The 20,151-nt window shown below is 36.7% G+C and overlaps 1 protein-coding gene and 1 pseudogene across 2 annotated transcripts in view; both read left to right on the top strand.

The window, feature by feature from the left end:
• Positions 1-4,730: 4,730 nt before the first annotated feature.
• LOC100914974 lies at positions 4,731-5,955 on the top strand (annotated as a pseudogene).
• A 3,532-nt stretch (positions 5,956-9,487) lies between these two features.
• The window catches only part of NXPE3 (neurexophilin and PC-esterase domain family member 3), a 40,750-nt gene continuing 30,086 nt past the window's right edge, over positions 9,488-20,151 (top strand). The window contains exons 1-4 of one of the 2 annotated variants that reach the window (XM_031959615.1): positions 9,488-9,791; positions 13,479-13,612; positions 14,858-14,994; positions 18,095-18,375. In XM_031959615.1, coding sequence (XP_031815475.1) covers positions 18,283-18,375 — 93 coding nt within the window. In that variant the 5' untranslated portion in view covers positions 9,488-9,791; positions 13,479-13,612; positions 14,858-14,994; positions 18,095-18,282. Of the gene's footprint in view, positions 9,792-13,478; positions 13,613-14,857; positions 14,995-17,487; positions 17,523-18,094; positions 18,376-20,151 lie in introns of those variants that run through there. The other variant, XM_031959614.1, reaches the window with a different exon arrangement.

Genomic DNA, 20,151 nt, shown 5'->3' on the forward strand with positions numbered 1-20,151 from the left:
TTTGCATGCACTATGGGATTAACCCCTTGTATCAGTGAATTTGCTTTAACCTTGGAAGAATCCCCGGAGCTTTGCCTACTTGTGTACAAGCTCCCTCAAGGTCTCTCTGTATTCTGAGGAAGGAGCTGAAGAACATTTTAGTCTGTTAGATAGGGCAAGAAGGGCTGCTCCTACTCTAGTTCCCTAACTTCATGGGGTTGGGGATAGCAGGTGCCACAGCTGTGGGGACTGCTGCCTTGATCCATGGGGACAGCCAATTATTGGCTCTGGGTTCCCAGGTGGACCAGGATTTAAAGGACCTGGAAAATCAAATATCCTTCTTGGAGAACTCCCTAAACTCTTTGGCAGAGGTGGTCCTACAGAATCATTGAGGGCTAGATTTTCTCTTCTAAAGCAAAGACGGTACATATGGCCCTTGGGGCAGCTTGCTGTTTCTATGCTAACAACTCTGGGGTAATAAGAGAGTCCCTCTCTGCAGTTAGACAGCGGATCAAAGACCAGGAGATGTCTCAACGCCAATCAATGTCTTGGTCCCAGTCACTTTTCAATTGCTCCCCCTGGGTAACCTCTTTTGTGACCTCCCTGATAGGCCCCCTTATCCTATTTCTGCTGGATCTACTGATTGCCCCTCCTTTGATTGTTTAACCACATATATCAGGAAGAGGATCCAGGCTGTTAAGTTGTTTGTTGACAGGATCATTTACTCTCCCCTGGCCTCTGATGAGTCAAGTCTCTGATGGTCTCAAGAAAAGGGGGGAGTGAAGTGGAAAAGCACCCCAAAATGGGACCGTGAGAAACATAATCTTGAATCTTTGTAGTTAGAAGTTTATTACTAGTTCTTCACTCCCTAATGCAGATAGTATTTTTAACAGTCCAGATGTACTGTCCTGAGAGTCCTGAGACCTTAACAACCTGATAAGCTTAAAGAAATACTGCTTGCTGCCACCTGAGAATGACCCCCTTAGAGTGATAACTTTTTTTGCCTCTTGTTTAGAATAAAAATTCCTTTATTATGACAAATGTATCAAGAAACATTTTGATGTCTCTCTCTTCTTTCTATAAATATATGGTCCTGAGGCCGCTCATTACTGACCCCTCCCATCTTGGTGTTGGGGTTCAGTCGCTAGCTAGCAATAAACGCTCTTAAAACTTCATTATTTTGGCTGCCCTGTTTTTCTCTCGCCTGGGCACTTCAGTCTCTAGTTCAAAGAAGTTACATGAACTTTCTATAATAACTCAGGGAATAGTTTAAAAAAAAAATAAAAATTCCGGAATTTTAAAAATTAGCTACTTGTGTCTATGTATTCCAAAAGAGTTTAGGTTCTAGAACTAAGGTTCTGGGAAATGACAGATCTCTTGTCCTTCTAGAAAGAAAAGTGGTGAGCAACTAAAACTGGGAACTAATTGATCTTCCTCTCATTATGGAGAGAAAAAATGCTGAGGATCTTTTTTTACCCTTGTGACTAGGTCTGCCTTTCCCCCCAACACAAACCAAATTTAACTCTCTCTAGTCTCTAGGCTGATTACCCTGGACATATAGGTACCATTTCACATGTGTTCCCTGAATGGGTGTGACCACTCTTTCCACTTATGGCATATATATTCATGGAAGGGTGTGCCCTAGTTTATGTGGGAAATATATAAACATTGACTTTCTATCTATAAATGCTTGATTGTCACTTTTCTTACTCTGTTTTTGCTTTAAATATATTTTCATTATGAATCAATTGTATCCTCTTGTTAGCTAGTAAAGATGAACATGGTGGGGGCTGAACTATAGTTTTGAGTGGATGAAGATCCATGGATTACCTGGAATCTAGTTAGTTATTTAGGGAGCCCTATATAAAGTTAAGGGTGCTATACATAAGACAAGATGCCCAACTTCAAGGAGATTATGGTGTAGTAGGGATTTGAGGAAAATTACAGACACCAAATAATGTATAATGTTATACAATAAGCATACTAGATAATTATAAAATAAAGGGCTGTGTTAGGCTTGAAGGAGCAGGTTTTATTACTAAGAGGTAACATTTGAGTTGAGGCCTTAAAAAGAAATTAGGAGGGGCAGCTAGGGGGATAGAATGGATAGAGCAGTGGATAGAGCACCAGCCCTGAAGTCAGGAGGACCTGAGTTCAAATCTGGTCTCAGATAGTTAACACTTCCTAGCTGCATGACCCTGGGCAGGTCACTTAGCCCCAATTGCCTCAGCAAAGAAAGAAAAGAAAAAGAAAAAAGGAAAAAAAAAAGAAACTAGGTGAAGAAATTAGGTGAAGTAGAAGGGAGACTATTTTAGGGATAGAGAAATAGGTTGATTGAAGGCCCAAGTAGAATTGTGCAGGATGGCAAAAAGGGAAGAAAGTAGCTTAATATGACTAAGTATGGTGTGTCAGAAGTAAAGCAATGTGAGATACTACAAAGTACCACAGCCAACCTGGTGATAAGACTCTCTAAATTTAACCAGGCTGTTTCTCAGGTTACAGACACACACAGTTGTTTGTCACAGGATCCATACTTGAAACCTTTCCAGGTGGTAGGATCTGTCAGAATTTGTATTCTCCTCTTGTAGCCTGAAGAATCTGGAATCATGCCATAATGGCACTTCAGAAGAGGACTGTATTAGAAACTAATTATTATTGGTTATAACCAATTAGAAGATACAGGAAAGGAGGATCACATACTATATGTTAACTATGGCATTGTCAGATATTATAGTAGAAAGAAAGATTATTAAAGCAGAATAGGGGTTGCAATTTCCTTGGGTTATATATTGCTTCCTTTCTGGAAAAAAAAAGCATAGTTAATCCATATTGGAATGCATTGTGGCACTGAACATCAGGAACTGAGGAGAAAGAAGGTAGAAGAGAAGGAAAGGGAACAAAAAGGGGAAAGGGATTTATCTCAGTGACATTGCAAGAAGTTCAGGCTCTCTCTGGTCTGGAGAGAAAGGCTCATCCCTGGATGACAAGTTCTGCTGGGGAATTATTTGTGACACAGTGGGCTCCTGTATTTCCTTCACCCCCACCCTGCCCATATACTCTTTGGAGGTCTTCAAGCAGAGATTGGATGAGGGAAATAACTATTGATATAAAGGTTAAGACTTGACTAAATCCTTAGCCTTATGAGAATTGTACCCTAAGTAGCAGAGGTTGACCCCTTTAAGACTACCACTAGGATCTTGCTTTCAGTTGGAAAGTCATTCAGTCTTTCTAGGAAAACTGGATAACAGTTGGACAGAAACTAGATATAGGCCAATATTTTATACCATTTACCAAGGTAAGGTCAAAATGGATACATGATCTAGACATGAAAATATCATAAGTAAACTAGAAAAACATGGAACGTATTACCTATTAGATTTCTGAATAGGTGAAGAATTATGAATAAATAAGAGATGGAAATGATTGTCAGGTGTAAAATGGATAACTTTTGTTACATCAAATTTAAAAATGTTTTGTATAAAACCCCCAATGTAGCCAAGATTGAAGGGAAAGCAGAAAGTTTGGGAGGAAATGTTTAAATTAGGGCCTTGTATCTCAAAACTATAAAGATCTGAGTCAAATTTATAAGACTAAGAATTATGCCCCAAATAATAAATGGCCATAGGACATGAATGGGCAGTTTTTGGAAGAAAAAAATCAAAGATATATATAGCCATATGAAAAAAATGATCTAAATCATCATTAATAAGAAAAATGCAAATTGAAACAACATTGAAGTACCATCTCATACCTATCAGATTGGCTAAAATGATTGAAAGGGAAAAAAAATGGGATACTGTTAATAGAACTGTGAAGTGCTCCAACCATTTTGGAGAGCAATTTGAAACTATGCCCAAAGGGTTATAAAACTATATTGTGTATACTCTGCCCTAGCAATGCCATTCTTAGGTCTATTTCCCAAGACAATATTGGGAAATAATTTATATATTCTAAAATATTTATAACTGCTCTCTTTGTAGTGACAAAGAACTGGAAACTGAGAAGATGTCCATAAATTGGGGAATGGCTGAATGAGAAGTGGTATATGACAGTGATGGAATACCATTGTGCTGAAATGATGAATACATTGATTTAATAAAAACATGGAAAGACTTGCATAAAATAATGCAGAGAAAAATGGCTAGAACCAAGAGAATGATATATACAGCAATGTTGTTCAAAGACTGTGAATGACTACACTATTCTTAGTAATATGAATATTCAAATCAACTAAAAACTTATGAAGTTTGTATTATATATGAATGTGTATGTATTACATATGTATATAAATTAAACTACAAACAAAAAGAAAAATGTTATATATACACATGTGTATATATGTATGTGTATATATATGTACATATGCATATATATACACATACAAATATGGTGTTCTCTAAAGTAAGGTTGGGAGGAAAAGAGGGACAATTTAAAACTCAAAATGTAATAAGAAATAATTTTTTTTTTAAAGAGAAAGTCATCTAGTTCAGCACTGCCTTTTTGAAGGTATGCTTGTGATTTGGTAACAAATCTTTGTGAAATGAATGAATAAATATATTAAGAATTTACTAGGGGAAAGAGCTGCCTCTTCTTCTTCCCCCTCCTCCCCCTCCTTTTCCTGCCTCTTCTCATTTTTCTCCTCCTCCTCTTCCACCTCCTCCTTCTCCTTATCCTTTTTCTCCTCCTCCTCCTCCTCATCCTCTTTCTCTTCTTCCTCCTCCTATTTCTCCTCCTCCTCCTCTCTCCTCTTCCTCCTTCTCCTCTTCCTCACATCACTACCATCATCTTCTTTCTCCTCCTTCTCCTCTTCCTGCTGCCAATCCTCCTTCTATTCCCGTTCCCTTGGAGCGGTCCATCTTGGTGCCTCTTTTGTGAAGCTGCGGCTGAGAATACTCCTGGACTTGCCATGGCTGATGAAAAACTTAAGGAAGGAGTCAAGACTGAAAACAATGACCACATTAATTTGAAGATGGCAGGGCAAGGTGGATCGGTGGTGCAATTTAAGATTAAGAGACACACACCACTTAGTAAACTAATGAAAGCCTATTGTGAACCACAGGGTTTGTCAATGAGACAGATCAAATTCGATTTGATGGACAACCAATCAATGAAACAGACATACCTGAATATTTGAAAATGGAGGATGAAGAAAAAATTGATGTATTCCAGCAGCAGATAGGAGGCATTTACTAAAAAGAGAACATGCAACTCTACTCCAGAACTGTGCTCCCAAGGAAAACAATATTCACAATTAGAAAAAGAAGATTTGGTTCATCCATATCCTGACGACTGCAATATAGGTTTCTCTCTTTATTCCCTTCCCCCATTCCTTTATTCCTTTATTATTTATGTACATAAAGTAACTGGTATATACGCACAAGCATAATGTGTCTTTTTTAAACTAAATGGCCGATGGTATGTTTTGGAGATGGGGAGGAGAAAAAACAAACTGATTAGGTGAAAACATCCCTTTTTTCCATTAGTGGAATGCTCATTCAAATTTTAATCTTTATATTCCAGGAAGTTAGTTTGCTCTCACTGTTTAACAAAAAACAAAACAAAACAACAACAACAAAATACACCAAAAATCCTTGCATAATTTGTTTAATTGGATAATTTCAATGTTTTTCTTTTAACATTGTAAAACCAAGGACAATTTTATAACTTTTTTTGTAAGTAGCTGTTTCATGTAGAGCAATCTCTGTCTCTCAGTAGGGATAAATTACTATAAAAAATTGATCCCAGATAGTTTTCCCTTCAAGTCAAACATCTTGTTGTTTAAATAAATTTCTTGTTTAAAATAATTTTTTTTAAAAAAGAATCTACTAGGGGAACAAGTACAATCTCAAAAAAGAGCTATGAAAAGACATTTTGCAAAATTCTCTACAGAGGTGTATGTGGGGGGAGAGGATCCTCAGCTTTGGAACATTGAATATTATTTTCATATTTTTGGAATGCAGTGTTTAATTTTATTGATTACTCTAAGTTTCTCTCTTTTTTTTTTTTTCCTTAAAAAGTCTTTGTTATTTGGTATGGTTCTCTAGGAAAAGAGAGAAGAAGCAATATGGGGAAAATTTTAGGCAATATAAAATAAGAAATTATCCATCTTATTTTTATATGTATTCTCCATTCTCCAATACACCTTCCTTTGTAATAAAAAAAAATAGGTAAGTAAAAAATGAATGACAAAGTGAACCTGATTGACAGTGTGTCACATCTAGGCCAGAAATTTCCCACCTTTCTTCTAAAGGAAGGATTTCCTTTTTTGTATCTTCTCTAGACTTAGATTACTCATTACATTCAATCATAGACTTTGTTTTTGTGTTGTTTTTGTTTATATTATTGAAATCAAGATGTTAACAGGTTCTCTTGGTTCTACTAACCACAATCTGTGGTTTAGTTTTTACAGCAGGAAGCAATTCTGAAAGACTTTGATGCTTCTAAAGATGAATGTAACATTTTAAGTACAAAAGACAAATAAAGTTAATACAAAGCAGATAAGGGATAGTTAGGTAGCATAGTGGATAGAGTGACAAGTCTGGAGGCAGAAAGACTCGATTTCCTGAGCTCAAACTTGACCTCAGGCATTTAGTCACTGTATAACCCTGCACAAATCACTTAACCCTATTTACCTCAGTTTCCTTATCTGAAAAATGAGTTGGAGAAGGAAATGGAAAACTATTCCAGTTTCTTTGCTCAAATGGGGTTATGTTTGACACATCTGAACAACAATTAATACATTATGGTTTTTATTTTTGTGATGAAAGGTATCCCATGTAGTATACTTAAAATTGACCTTTTTGGTTCATTTTCCCTTACTAGGAGCTTTGGGGTTCACTTCTGGCTTTGTGGTGACTTAGCACTGAAAGAATACAGTATGATGTGTTTCCTTGGTTTCTAACTACCCTGGCCAGTGGTCATGGCAGGAGTAGGGTGCTGTGTCAGTTAAAAGGAGAGACAGATTAATTGTAAAGGGTGTATTCTGTCTCTAGACTTTCCATGATGGAGATGGGAGGAATGGGTTGAGTTCTTTCCTTTCACCCTACTATTTTTCCCAGTTGGAGGAAATCAGCTAGGTGAACTTGGGATTGATTGCCTTTTTCACTGGTCTTGAGTAGGTGATCCAATATTCTTTTTGAGATAGTTATGTCCAGGTTGGAAAGTACCTTGAGGATTCAAGAACTAGAGGTTCATTATTGAAGCTGACTAATGGCAAGGAGAATTTCTTCTTTGGAGGAAATGACTATGGTCAAGAAGAGGAATGGTCCAAGGCTAGCTAGCTTTATCAAGTAGATGTGTTGATGTTCAAAAGGGTGGGATTGCAGACCAGTGTCTTGAAGTGTCTCAAAAGAATTTGCAGCCTTGAACCCATCTGCCAGTCAAGTGGCAAAGTTTATTATAATTGTAACATCAATTGAAGCAGGATAATTTCCAAAAGGATTTAGTATTGAACCAGGAGCAAGAAGATAGATTTATAGGAAAAAACAGAGATATCTGGTTCTTCATGTCACTGATAAGCTAATTTTATGGCTTAGAGGTAGAACTGAGGAGTCATCTGATACACACCTCAGTATTGAATTTTATAGTTTAGAGACCGTGTTGAGGAGTAGTCTGGTATACACCTCACCTTTTGTTTCAGAAACCTTGTTATCACTGACCAAGAGATTATTATCTGGCAGTCCACAATGTTTGTAGGACTATGCGGTAGTATTCCTAAAGCCAGAAGATTTTAGGATCATTGACAAACAAATTGTTAGAACAATAGCACTCCTAAGGTTTGGAGGCCTCAGAATTACTGCTATCTTTCTCTTAGAAACTACACCTTATCAGATAGATACTGCAAAATGAACATTTCAGAGACAAAGTATAACATAAAAATGCCTAATCAGCCATGCTAAAAGCTGCTTTATGTTCTGATGAGGTTTAAATATCAGTCTTTCAACTAAAGACTGAGTCTTTTGTGTTTAGTACTTCTTTTGTATGGAGGAGTAAAATACTTATCCCATATCTGATTCATGTTGTAGACTGAGTACCTTTCTACACTCCCATTTGGGGAAATACTGAACATGAGTGTAAACCTAAACTTTAAATAATTTGTCCCCAATACACCAATGAAGAGTATAGAAAAAAGGAACCTAATACACTTTTCATTAGAAAGCAAACTTTCCCTGTACTTAACCAAGTCAGGATAATATCCTTGGATCCCTCGTAGAAAGTCCCTCTAGAGAAAAGTGGTAGATGAAGTTTTCAGTGTCCTGTGAGCCCAAAAGAGGTTTCTCAATGTTGGATTAAAAATTTATATTACACAATAATTTAAGGACAAAATGCTTAAATTTTGTAGTGCTATTTATACTATTAATAAACATTTCTAAGTGTTAGTATTTGCCTAGAATTTTTTAATTGCCAAGTCATTTAGGTACAGTTCCTGACCAAAACATAGCAAAAGTAAGCAAAAAGAAAAGAAAAAAAGAAGATAGCTGCTGAAGAGCACTGATTTCAAATCAAAAGATGCCGTTTTCTCATCTGTCAAACGGTGATCCCAAAGTTGCTGTCCCAGCTCTAAGGTAAGACTTGACCACTCACTTGTGCTTGTTTGGAGAGGCAGTAGGATAGGAATTTAAGACTCTCTACCATGCAATAAATAAGTCGCTAGTGCTTGTGGAAACATATAGCTAGGAGATAACATTTCTTTCGAAAATAATGACCCTCTCCTCCGGTCAAGTACAAGTCACTTGTCCTGAAGTATTCCAAAGGTGAGGATGAAACGATAGGCAAACCCTTCCAGAGCAGGAGAGAGTGACAGAAATAGCCCAGGCAATAAAATTCAGGATGGCCAAGGTGTTTGCAATTTAGAAATCATTTATTGTTTATTTACCGGCCTAAAAGGTCGGGAAAGACTCTCCCTAGAGTACCCTCTGGAACCCAAGTGGAGACAGGCTTATAAGCAATTCTTGTTCTGCCTTGCGGTTACAGTAGTGACTCGACTTCTGGCTGGAGAAGGGGGATGCTGGGGAGTTTGCAGGATATCTGACATTGACAATCTGGCATTCTGTCTGAACATAACACTTCCTTTAGTTTAAGCAACATTTTCCTATAAGCCTGAGGCCCCTTGACCCAGGGATGAGGGGGCCAGTCTTTTGTCCATTTCATGACTACCATTCCGAGGCCGATAGAAGCAGAAAGCGAAGCTAGTAAGTTTGCACAGCTCTCTCACTTAAATCTAATTCACTTGTACGTCATGGCATCACCTTCCAATTGTCCTGTCCTCGTTGAGAACCCAGGAAAAACAACAACAATGTAGCACAGCGGCTGCACGAGGTAAGAGGTGAGTAGAGAGGGGGAATTGCTGCCAAAGACTCCAAGAGGAGGAGGGAATGAATGCTGCGTTGATTTGGGGTCTGGAAGAGGCGGTGGCGGAGCCGGTAGCAGCAGCAGCCGTGCAGCAGCAGCAGCGGTAGCAATAGCTGCAGCAACAGCAGCGGTGGCGGCGGCGAAGCTTTCCAAGTCTCAAACCAACACACTTGTATTCATGCTTCATTCACGACTGTCAGTCATTGTTTCAGGCTCCGCCTCTCCCGAACCCGACCAATGCTACACTGGGACGAGTGAGGGGAGACGTATTGGGGTCACAGCAGCTGAGATACCGGGAAGTAGAAGGAGGTTGGAATCGGGGAAGGCTCTCGCTTGACCCTGGCAGCGACCCTGCTTGGTTTTGAGGCACCTGAGCTTCTCAGCAATTATGTGAGGGGCTGCTGGAGGGATGGGATCTAGGGAACCCCCTACGGCAGCGGCGTCTGCAGCGGCTGCTGGTGGTGAGTAGCGGGTCCCCAAGAGAGCAAATGAATAGCTTTGCTTGCACGGCCTCCTCCCCACCCCACGTTCTCTCTTTTACAATCACCCCAATCCCACCTCATAGGCAGCCCTCTGAGTTCTCCAGCCCTTGGTTTTCCCAGCCCTGCAGCCTCCCTTTATCGCGACCCATGGAGACTCGCATCATTTTTTTTTCTTCCTCTTCCGCTTTTTTTGATCCAGCTTCCCTGGATTAAGGGCACGAATAGCCCCCAGAACCCGCTTGCTGCTGCTACTGCTATTACTGTTGTTGCTGCTGCAGGGCTAGCTGCAGAGGAAGGCTGGTGGTTAGAGCCTCGCCTCCTCGTTGACACTCCAGCTGGGCATGGCGTGGGTGGTTTCCTTTGGTATTATAGTACAATCTTGAGAAAAAAGTAGCTAAAGTGCCGGCTTTATCTACTCAGTTGGAGAAGAGAAAGGGGATAGGAGTAAGGAGCTGTGGAATGAAATTAGGCCTTAGGGCACCCTTTGGGAGGCCCGGACCTTCTGAGATGATCTCCCTCAGCTCCTTTTCTTCTTCTTCTTCTTCTTCTTTTTTTTTTTTTTTTTGGCAGTGGGAACCCCCTCTGCCTCTGTTTTCTCTAGGGGAAACACGTGCCCTTGCCCACTTTTTTTTTTTTTTTTTTTTTTTTTTTTTAAGCAGAGTTGTCTCTTGGGGGAAGCAGGTTGAGGGATTCTGTTGATTATAGAGACATTTGAAAAAGATTGTGTCTAAGAGTGAGTGCAAAAGTGTGTAAAGGGAATGAGCAAGGAAGAACTGTGCCTTACTAGAAGATATGGGATTTGAAGTATCCTTGACATACCTTTGTCAGATTCCATGCATACACTAGCAGGTCCTGCCTCTCTTAAATTTTATTTTAGGGTAAGCTTGCTGTCAATACTAGCAAGAACTCCTAGAATCCTGCTCTAGTTTAATTGACTGTATTCCAGAATGTGGAAGGCATATTAGATTGTTTTTTCTCCCTTCTCTCCCCCAATATACCATAGGACCTAGAACTGGAAGGAATCATCGGGATCATTTCTTTTTTTTTTTTTAATTATAGTTTTTTACTTACAAGACATATGCATGGGTAATTTTTCAGCATTGACCCTTGCAAAATCTTCTGTTCCAACTTTTCCCCTCCTTCCCCCACCTCCTCCCCTAGATGACAGATAGACCAATACATGTTAAAGTATATGTTAAATACAATATATGTATACATATTTATACAGTTATCTTGCTGCACAAGAAAAATCAGATTTAGAAATAAGGTAAAAATAACCTGAGAAGGAAAACAAAAATGCAAGTGGACAAAAACAGAAGGAGTGGAAATGCTATGTTGTGGTCCACACTCATTTCCTATAGTTCTTTCACTGGATGTAGCTGGCACAATTGGAACTGATTTAGTTCTTCTCATTGTTGAAGAGAGCCATGTCCATCAGAATGAGCCACACAGGATCATTTCTTAAACTTCTTCCTGGACCCCCCACCCTCACCCCTGCCATTTATAGAAGAAGAAATTAAGACCAAGAGATTAATTTAAGTAACTCAGAATTACACTTACTGTCTGAAGTAGAGGCAGAGTTGGAACCCAAGTCTTGCTGCTGCCCCAGACTTCATGCTATTTCCAGATATCATTATGAAGTTGTACTATCTATTTAACTTAAGAGAGTTTAAGAGTTTATTTAAGAGTTGTTTAAGAGAGAAAGACAGACAGAAAAAGAGAGAGACACACACAGAGAGAAAGGGGGGAGGGAGGAAGAAAGAGAGGGAAGGAGGAAGAAAGAAAAGAGAGATATCTTTAAGTTAGCAGTTAGGTGTGTTTGTGAGTTCTTTTAGAAGCACTTCAGATACCCTTACACTAAGGGTTCTTAATTATTTGTGTGTGTCATGGACCCCTCTGGCAGTCTGGTAAAACTTATGGACCCTTTCTTAAGATAATAAATTTAAATGCACAAAATATAATACAGAGTATTTCAGAAGAAGCCAGTAATAATGAAATCCAGTTATCAAGTTACATACATATATATTTTTAAAGAATTCACAAAGCTCATGTTAAGATCTTTTGCTCTTAATACAATCTGGACCTAAAACACAAATCTCTTCAGCAATAATGTCATTCAGTCTGCTTGAATACTTCAGTAACAAGGAGCTCACTATCCATTTGTCAGATCATTCTATCATTAAGCCTTGTTGTTATTCAATCATGTCCTACTCTTCCTAACTCCATTGGGGGTTTCTTCTCAAAGACATTGTTTGCCATTTCCTTCTCCAACTCATTTTACAGAGAAGAAACCGAGGCAAAAAAGATTAAGTGACTTGCCCAGGGTCACATAGCTAGTTAGTGTCTTAAGCTGAATTTAAACTGGAGAAGATGAATCTTTCTGACAATAGGCTGGGCACTCTATTTCACCATGGGGGAATTATTGTTCCACCTACAATAAAAGAGACTGAGGCAGGGGGGTCTATGGTCCTTTCTAAATAAGTGGAACTCATATTTTTCACAATCTGAGATGCCTCATTCTTCCAGGGCTTTGTATTTATAAAGTCTGACCTAAGACAGATATAAAGTCTGTATTTTAAAAGTTCTGTATGTAGAAGAGTCATAATAAATTACAGAATCCTATTGTTGATAGACCCTGCTCTTGAGGGCCAAAAGTGACATATCAGCAGGGAGTCATGGATTGAGTGAAGCATGGGGCATCTCCAGTGACTAAATGGTCATAAGATGGATAGGCTTTCTCCTCAGGTAATGCAGGAGGAGATAGTACAAGTTATTAGACACTCCAAGAGCATATTTAGGGGGACTTTCCATACAATGTCATCACCCATGTTTGGATTTATTATGGAATTTGAGCAAAACAGGATGGAGATATCTTTGTCAACATTTTTGTGGTTACACAAGTAAACTCCATAGTTGGTAAAAAGTAATAAATGCTACATTAAAGTCTGAAACATAGAGTCTATCCATTAGAATCTATACTCCTATGTGGTATATAAAGTATAGAGTAAGACAGTGTTTATTCTTATATGTAGGTATATTGTAGGTGTTGACTTGATATATTACTAGATGAATATATTAAAATGATTTTAATAATCTTAACCCCTTATAAAATAATAATTAACTATTGTTAATTAGGTTTTCTTATTACTTGTTACCAACTATGGAGCTTACTTGTTTAGCCACGAAAATGTTGACAAAGGTGGCTAGATTGTAGTGTGTCAGTTTCAGGAGAGGCTACTGCCCACAATTAGAGAAGAGTTGTAGAACTTCATGACAGTTTGTGTTTTTGTGTTTTTTTTTTTTCCGTTGTTTATTTATTTATTTTTGGTGGTGGTGGTGTTGGGGAGAACAATTGCAGATCTGGGATTTAGAAAAGAGATGGGAAAATCTTCTCTGATATGAACATTTCTTTTTCCCAGAATGAAGGACTTTGGGAATGTGGCCTGTGGAATCTATTGTTTCTTTCTCCAATTATCTAATTTGTTTTGGCTATGCTTGAAATTTCCTGTTGATTTTAGTGTGGTATTGGTGGTCATACTTTCTAAATGAAGAAGATCTTGAAAAAACCTAAGGCTGTTTCAAAAATTCCTGCCTTGTCAAAATTTGAGAGCTTCATAAAAGATGTTTGATAATGTTGATAACAAATTCTCTGAACTTTGCCATCAGGATGCCCAGCTGCTGTCTCACCCTGGAACTTCCCTTGGAATCTGGGGCCTCTTCACCTTGGAGCATCCATCCTTCCCCTGAGACCTTTTCCACTTTGAATAACTCTCTGCCATGCTGGATATCTTCTCCCATTGGTGAGTTCTTCTGAAGGCCTCCATTTTGGAGAGTAACCTAGGGCAGCCAATTTTCATACTGTGGGTGACTTTGCTTTTGACTCTTTGGAGTTCAACATCAGGCCCATGGACAGATATCTCCATCTCCTTATCTCTTTTCCAGCACTTATTTATGTATCTTCTTTCCCCATTAGAATGTAAGCTCCTTGCGGATAGACTTTTTTTTTGGTTTATATTTCTATGGCCAGTGCTTCTTAGCACAGTTCCTGGTACATAGTAAGTACTTAATAAATGCTTGTTGCTCTGCCTCTTTGAGAGTAAGGATTGTAGCATCTTTCCTATTTGTATTTACAGTATCTAGTACATAATATGTGCTTAAAAATGCTTAAGGATTGATTGAAATATAAAAGCTTGGACTTGGTTAAAAAATCAATTACCTATAAAAATGAGAAAATGGCTTTTTGTGTAAAAATATTTTGATGATTTTTGGTATAGTATAAAATTAACATTGATGTGGCAGGCTAAAAATTTAAGGTGATTTTATATTTTAATAGTTAAATGGATCTATAAGGTACGTGTCGTTCAGTAGTATAATAATAAGTCTATGCCTTATTATCCTGTGCCACTTTATTCCAAGTCATACTATAAATTCTTTATGCGGGGCTTCTTCTAAGATGGAGACCCTTCTCTAGGTTTCTTGACATTATATAGATATCAATGCAACATTTAGATTATCTCCTTGCTTTTGTTACATGACCAGCCTACCCCCTTTTCTGGTCATACATTTCTTTGATATCTTTTGTGCTATTTCTTACAAGTAATTTATCATTGGTAATATATTATACTTACTATATGTCTCTTTACTGGCCTTTAGGTGACCCACAATTTTGATTCTGCCAAGGTTATAGTTTCCCTTGATTTGCAGCCACCTAAATATCACTGCAATAATAATGATAGAAAAAAAATAATTTTAGGGAGAATCCTGGGATCAGTGACGGAACTTTTCAGTTTCCCAGATGTAATCTGTGTATCATGTGTTGCATAGAGAATGGTTTCAGAATCAGAAAGACATCCATTCAGGTTCTTCTATTTATGTATACTGCTTATGTGATCCTGGGTATAGTCCTTCAAGCAATACTCAACAGACTATAAATTGCAGAGCAGGTACCAATTTGCCTTGGAAGGAGTTTCCTTGCCAATAAAATGGGTCTTCCCCATCTTTCCTGGTTTCCAGATCTAGCCACTTTTTCTCTTTTGCATTTCCAGGTCCAGTTAATTATCCATTTATAGTGCCTGTGCAAGTATAATTATGGATGGATCTACTGAATGAATTGTCCAAACAAATCAAATAAGGTCAAGTCAACAAACATTTATTAAACACCTGCTATATGCTAGATACTATGGTAAGTGCTGGAGTTCACTCTAATGCTCATAATATAATGGGAGAGATAACATTCAAATAACTATTTACAATCTCTGTCTCTGTTTCTCTCCCTCTCTCTCTTTCTCTCTCTCTCTCCCCCTATATATCTATACAATAAAAAAAAATAAGTTGGACTTAATCTCATAGGGAAGGCATTACTATTTTTTTAAGGAATTTTTATTATTATTATAGCTTTTTATTTACAAGATATATGCACAGATAACTTTTCAGCATTGACAGTTGCAAATCCTTTTGTTCCAACTTTTTCCCTCCTTCCCGCCTTTTCCCCCAGATGGTAGTTGACCAATACATATTAAATATGTTAAAGTATAAGTTAAATACAATATATGTATACATGTCCAAACAGTTATTTTGCTGTACAAAAAAGAATCAGACTTTGAAATAGTGTACAATTAGCCTGTGAAGGAAATCAAAAGTGCAGGCGGACAAAAATAGAGGAATTGGGAATTCTATGTAGTGGTTCATAGTCATCTCCCAGAGTTCTTTCCCTCGATGTAGCTGGTTCAAGTCATTACTGCTCTATTGGAACTGATTTGGTTCATCTCATTGTTGAAGAGGGCCATGTCCATCAGAATTGGTCATCATATTGTATTGTTGTTAAGATATATAATGATCTCCTGGTCCTGCTCATTTCACTCAGGATCAGTTCATGTAAGTCTCTCCAAGCCTTTCTGAAATCATCCAGCTGGTCATTTCTTACAGAACAATAATATTCCATAATATTCATATACCACAATTTATTCATCCATTCTCCAATTGATGGGCATCCACTCAGTTTCCAGTTTCTGGTTATTACAAAGAGGGCGGAAGGCATTCCTATTAAAAGAGATTGGAAAAAAAAACTTTTTGTAGAAGGTGCCATTTTATCTGAGATTTGAAAAAGATGAGGAAAGCCTGGAGATAAAAATGAAGAAGAGAATACTAGGCTTAGGGAAAAGTTAGTAAAAATGTCCCAGGTCTGGAGATGGAGTATTTTCTATGAGGAATATTAAAAAGGCCAGTTGTCATTGTATTAAAGAATATATGGAAGGGAATGTGTTATAAGAAGACTTCTATCTATGAGATAGAAAGGAATTAGTTTATGGAAGATTTTAAAATTCAAACAGATATTGGAGATAATGGAACCTTTTTTTTTTTGAATGAGGATGAGGTGGGGGGGGCAGATCTGCTATTTAGGAAAATCACTTTGATAATTGAGTAGTAGAAGATGAAGTGGAATAGGGAAAGGCTTGAGGTAAGGAGACCAGTCAGAAGCCTCTAATAGTCCAGGGATGAGGTGATAAGAACTTATACTATAGTGATGGCAGTGTAAGAGGATAAAAAGGGACACGTGTAACTCAGGATCCACTAATAAAACCAATGTATAATACAACAATGTATGGTGTAGAGGTATAAGTACACCAATAATACATTCATTAGTAGGTGGAATTAAACTTTATTAACCATTCGACTTCTGAGTTTGGGTTATGCAGTGCTAGTCAAGACCTGGGATCAGGCTGATCCTTGGGGCCTCTGTTGGGTTTTTAGAGTTCTGGTTAAGAGCATTTACAGATTATATCTACGTTCTGATAAGTCAGAACAAGTCTGATAAGTTCTGAAAAGAAAAAGAACCTTTTTTCTGCCAAGGGCCATTTGAATATTCCCGGACCATACAAAATTATCAACTCATAGAACTCAAGCAGTGAGAGGATATGACAAAAACATGGAGAAAAGAGATGAGGGGACTTTACAGTGTCAGACATAAGAATTGTACCTTCTTTTTGTCTTTGAAATAATAATTTATTTATTTTTTGTCTTATTGTAATAACCAGCATTATTAGAATATCTTTACCCTTGATTTTATTAACAAGTTTTTTTTTCTACTAAGCTTTTGATTTTAGATAGAACCTGTCTATTATATTGAAATAAGAATTTCTTGTTTTATTCTTTTTACTCTTAGTGTTTTTAATGTAAATCGATGATGAACTTTGGCCATGACTTTTCCTGCATCTGCTGATGTAATCATTATTTTCACTGTTTATTAGTGTGATTAATTATTATTTTTATAATAATCAGCTTACTAAATAAAGTTATTTCTGTTGTGTCTTTCAGGAAATCTTATATAGTTATCATATGGGAGACAATTTTTTTGGAGAAGAGACTTTAAGACTGAATTTTGCTTTACCTAATCATGGCCTTTTTATTGTCAACAGTAAAAAAATCAGAGAAGTTTATATTTGCATCAAATTTTAGTCAGTGATGTGATTAGAATTATTTTTTTTAAATCCAGTAAAGATGTTGTTTATTGGAGAACTTTTTTTTTTTTTGCTTAAGCCTATCTTTTCCCTTATTATACTTTAATAAAAGACTCCTCAATAGATTATTCCTATCATTTTATAGAGGGGGAGGGAGAGAAGAAACATTTATTAAGTGCCTATTATGAGCCATGATCTGTGCTAAGTTCTTTGCAAATATTATCTCATTTGATCCTTATGAGAACCCTTTGAGGTAAGTGACATTATTATTCCCATTTTGTAGTTGAGGAAACTGAGTTAGACACAGGCCCAGCACTCATTATCCATTGTGCTAACTAGCTGCCTGCACAGAAACTATCAGATGACTGTAAAATTGCTAAGGCTTCATGTTTATTTTGATGAGATCTGAGATATATGGATCCATATTCAGACTGTCCTTTAACATCTCCTTACTTCAGCTTTTATGACTCATCATTCTGAAGTGAAATTGATTGTTTGCTTGTTCATAATATAAATCTTTAACATAGATATTTATTTCACTTTTCGTTTTGCCAGTGGACTGTGAACTATTTCTCTGTAAAATGTCCCTTCACGATTTGTTAGCTTTGTAATGATAGGAAAGTCGTAACTTCTCTGCACCTCCTTTTGTTTCTTTTGAATACCTAGAATTGGTGCCTCTATTTCCTATCTATCTGTGCTATCTTCCTCATAGAATTGTAAAGATTAGATGAGATAATATATGGGAAAGCATTAAGCATATATAAGATATTATTATCTCAAATTTAATCTTCTGCTCATGATATTTCTTTCTTATTTCTCTTCTAGGAGCCCTTTGAATGAGATTTGATATTTAAATTTACTATATTTCTCCTTTAATACAAAGAACTCTAAAATGTGCTAACAGAGTGACAACGATACCTGGAAATTGGTAATTCTGAGAAACTATGACGTTGATCTGTGTGGAGCAAAGGCAGCATGGTGTCCTCCATGACTGATGGAGACACAAGTAGACAATGTGGACGAATTTCTGCAAACCATGGTTTTTCTGCTGTCTTCTAGCAGCACTGACCATTGTGCTACTAGTCCTCAATGTAAATCAGTTAGAGGTGAGTTTCCTTCCATTCCAATAGAACAGACACCCAAGGATTCTTGGGATATAGATTGTGCGTGTTAGAGGATAAAGAATTGGGAGGATCATGGGAGGAAAAGGGTCAATAGAGAACTTACTCTGTGGCATTTCTTTGCTTTAAGTTTTTTTTTTTTTTAAACCATATCATCAGAAATATCTGTATTCACTTTTTTTTTACTTTATATTGTGTTAGTTCTGTGTCATATGATTCCCCTGGTCTTGTGGGTACTCAGAATCTAAGATCAACAAAATTGATTTGTATGGTGATGTGTACAGAGGTTAGAGGGACATATAGAGAACTGAGCAACACTGAAAGTAATACAAATAATTACCATATTGACATTCTGTAAAAAAGTGAAAGCGTAATTGAGGATAACAGAAACTCTTAAGAGTGACAGACTGGCTTTTACCACTAGGTGGAGTTAGAGCATTTTCTCCTGTTGGAATTCTTTCCCCTCACTCAGCAATTTCCACTCATTTTTATAGAGATCCTAAAAAAAAAAACAACCCCAAAAAACCACCAAAATTCTACAGCAAAATGAAACAAAGGTATATAGCTTTAATTTAGAATTTTAACAAAATTACCAAACAGAACAATAGTAATTTAGAGAAACTTTCTTCTTGAAACCAATCATTTCTTATTTACTTTCCTTTCAATCAGGTCAAAGGTAGACAAAGGTTACTCCTTTTAATTGAATTAAACAAAGATATTTCTAGTCTTTATTTGGTCAACTCAGATTCTTAATTTTAAGAAATTCTAATTCTTACCTGAAATTTATTGTTTTCTATTGAAGAACAACTGATTATGTCTCTGATTTAAGTGAAATGTATGTCTTTAGACTAAAACTCTTGCAGTTGGCCTTGGACATGAACTGTGTGACCTCACTTAATATCAGTTTACCTCAGTTTTTTCAACTGTAATAGTAATAAAAATACTTAATATTTTAAGGGAGATTTGTTATAAGAATGAGTACTATTTGTTGCTTAGCAAGTGCCTGAGTTGTAGTAGGTACTATGTACATTCTAGCAATTATTATTAACTATCATAATTTTAAAATATCTTATAATATATGGCCATAGGGCTATATGTTTCTACACTTTCAAACTAGATGGTACAGTGGAACTTAGAGTGAGAAAGATCCAAGTTCCAGGCCTGTCTCATATACTTTCTAACTTTGTTATCTTGGACAAGTCTCTGCAAGCTTTAATTTCCTCAGCTATAAAATGAGGATAATGGTATCTATCTTATAAGTTAAAAATTCAACCCAAATGAATAAAATACTTTGCAAGCCTTAAAATGCTATATAAGTGCTTATTTTTATTATTATATAATGATAGTGATTACTCTTATGGTTTATAAACCTCCCTTATCATATTATCATTAACATATTAATTATTATATATAAATATAACACATATTATATGTAAATATAATTAATATTATCATATTATTATGGTGATGTCCTGTATCTCTGTTCATTGTCTCTCATAATTAGCACTTGACACTTAGAATAGCAATGTCAAATATGTAGTGAGGCCTTAACCAGATTAAAATGTAATTGCTATCTGATTTCAATATGTTGATATATTAATTTAAAATATATAAATACAAATGAATGTATATAAAGAACATATAAATGTACATATAATTCCTTAATTACTTTTTTCAATCTGTTCTAAGAGAAACAAAGAGGTACTTTGTTGAATTAAAAACAGTTCTGTTTTTTGTTTGATCACTTCAAATTCTTATTTT

Source organism: Sarcophilus harrisii, chromosome 3, assembly GCF_902635505.1.
Source record: "Sarcophilus harrisii chromosome 3, mSarHar1.11, whole genome shotgun sequence".
Lineage (NCBI taxonomy): Eukaryota > Metazoa > Chordata > Mammalia > Dasyuromorphia > Dasyuridae > Sarcophilus > Sarcophilus harrisii.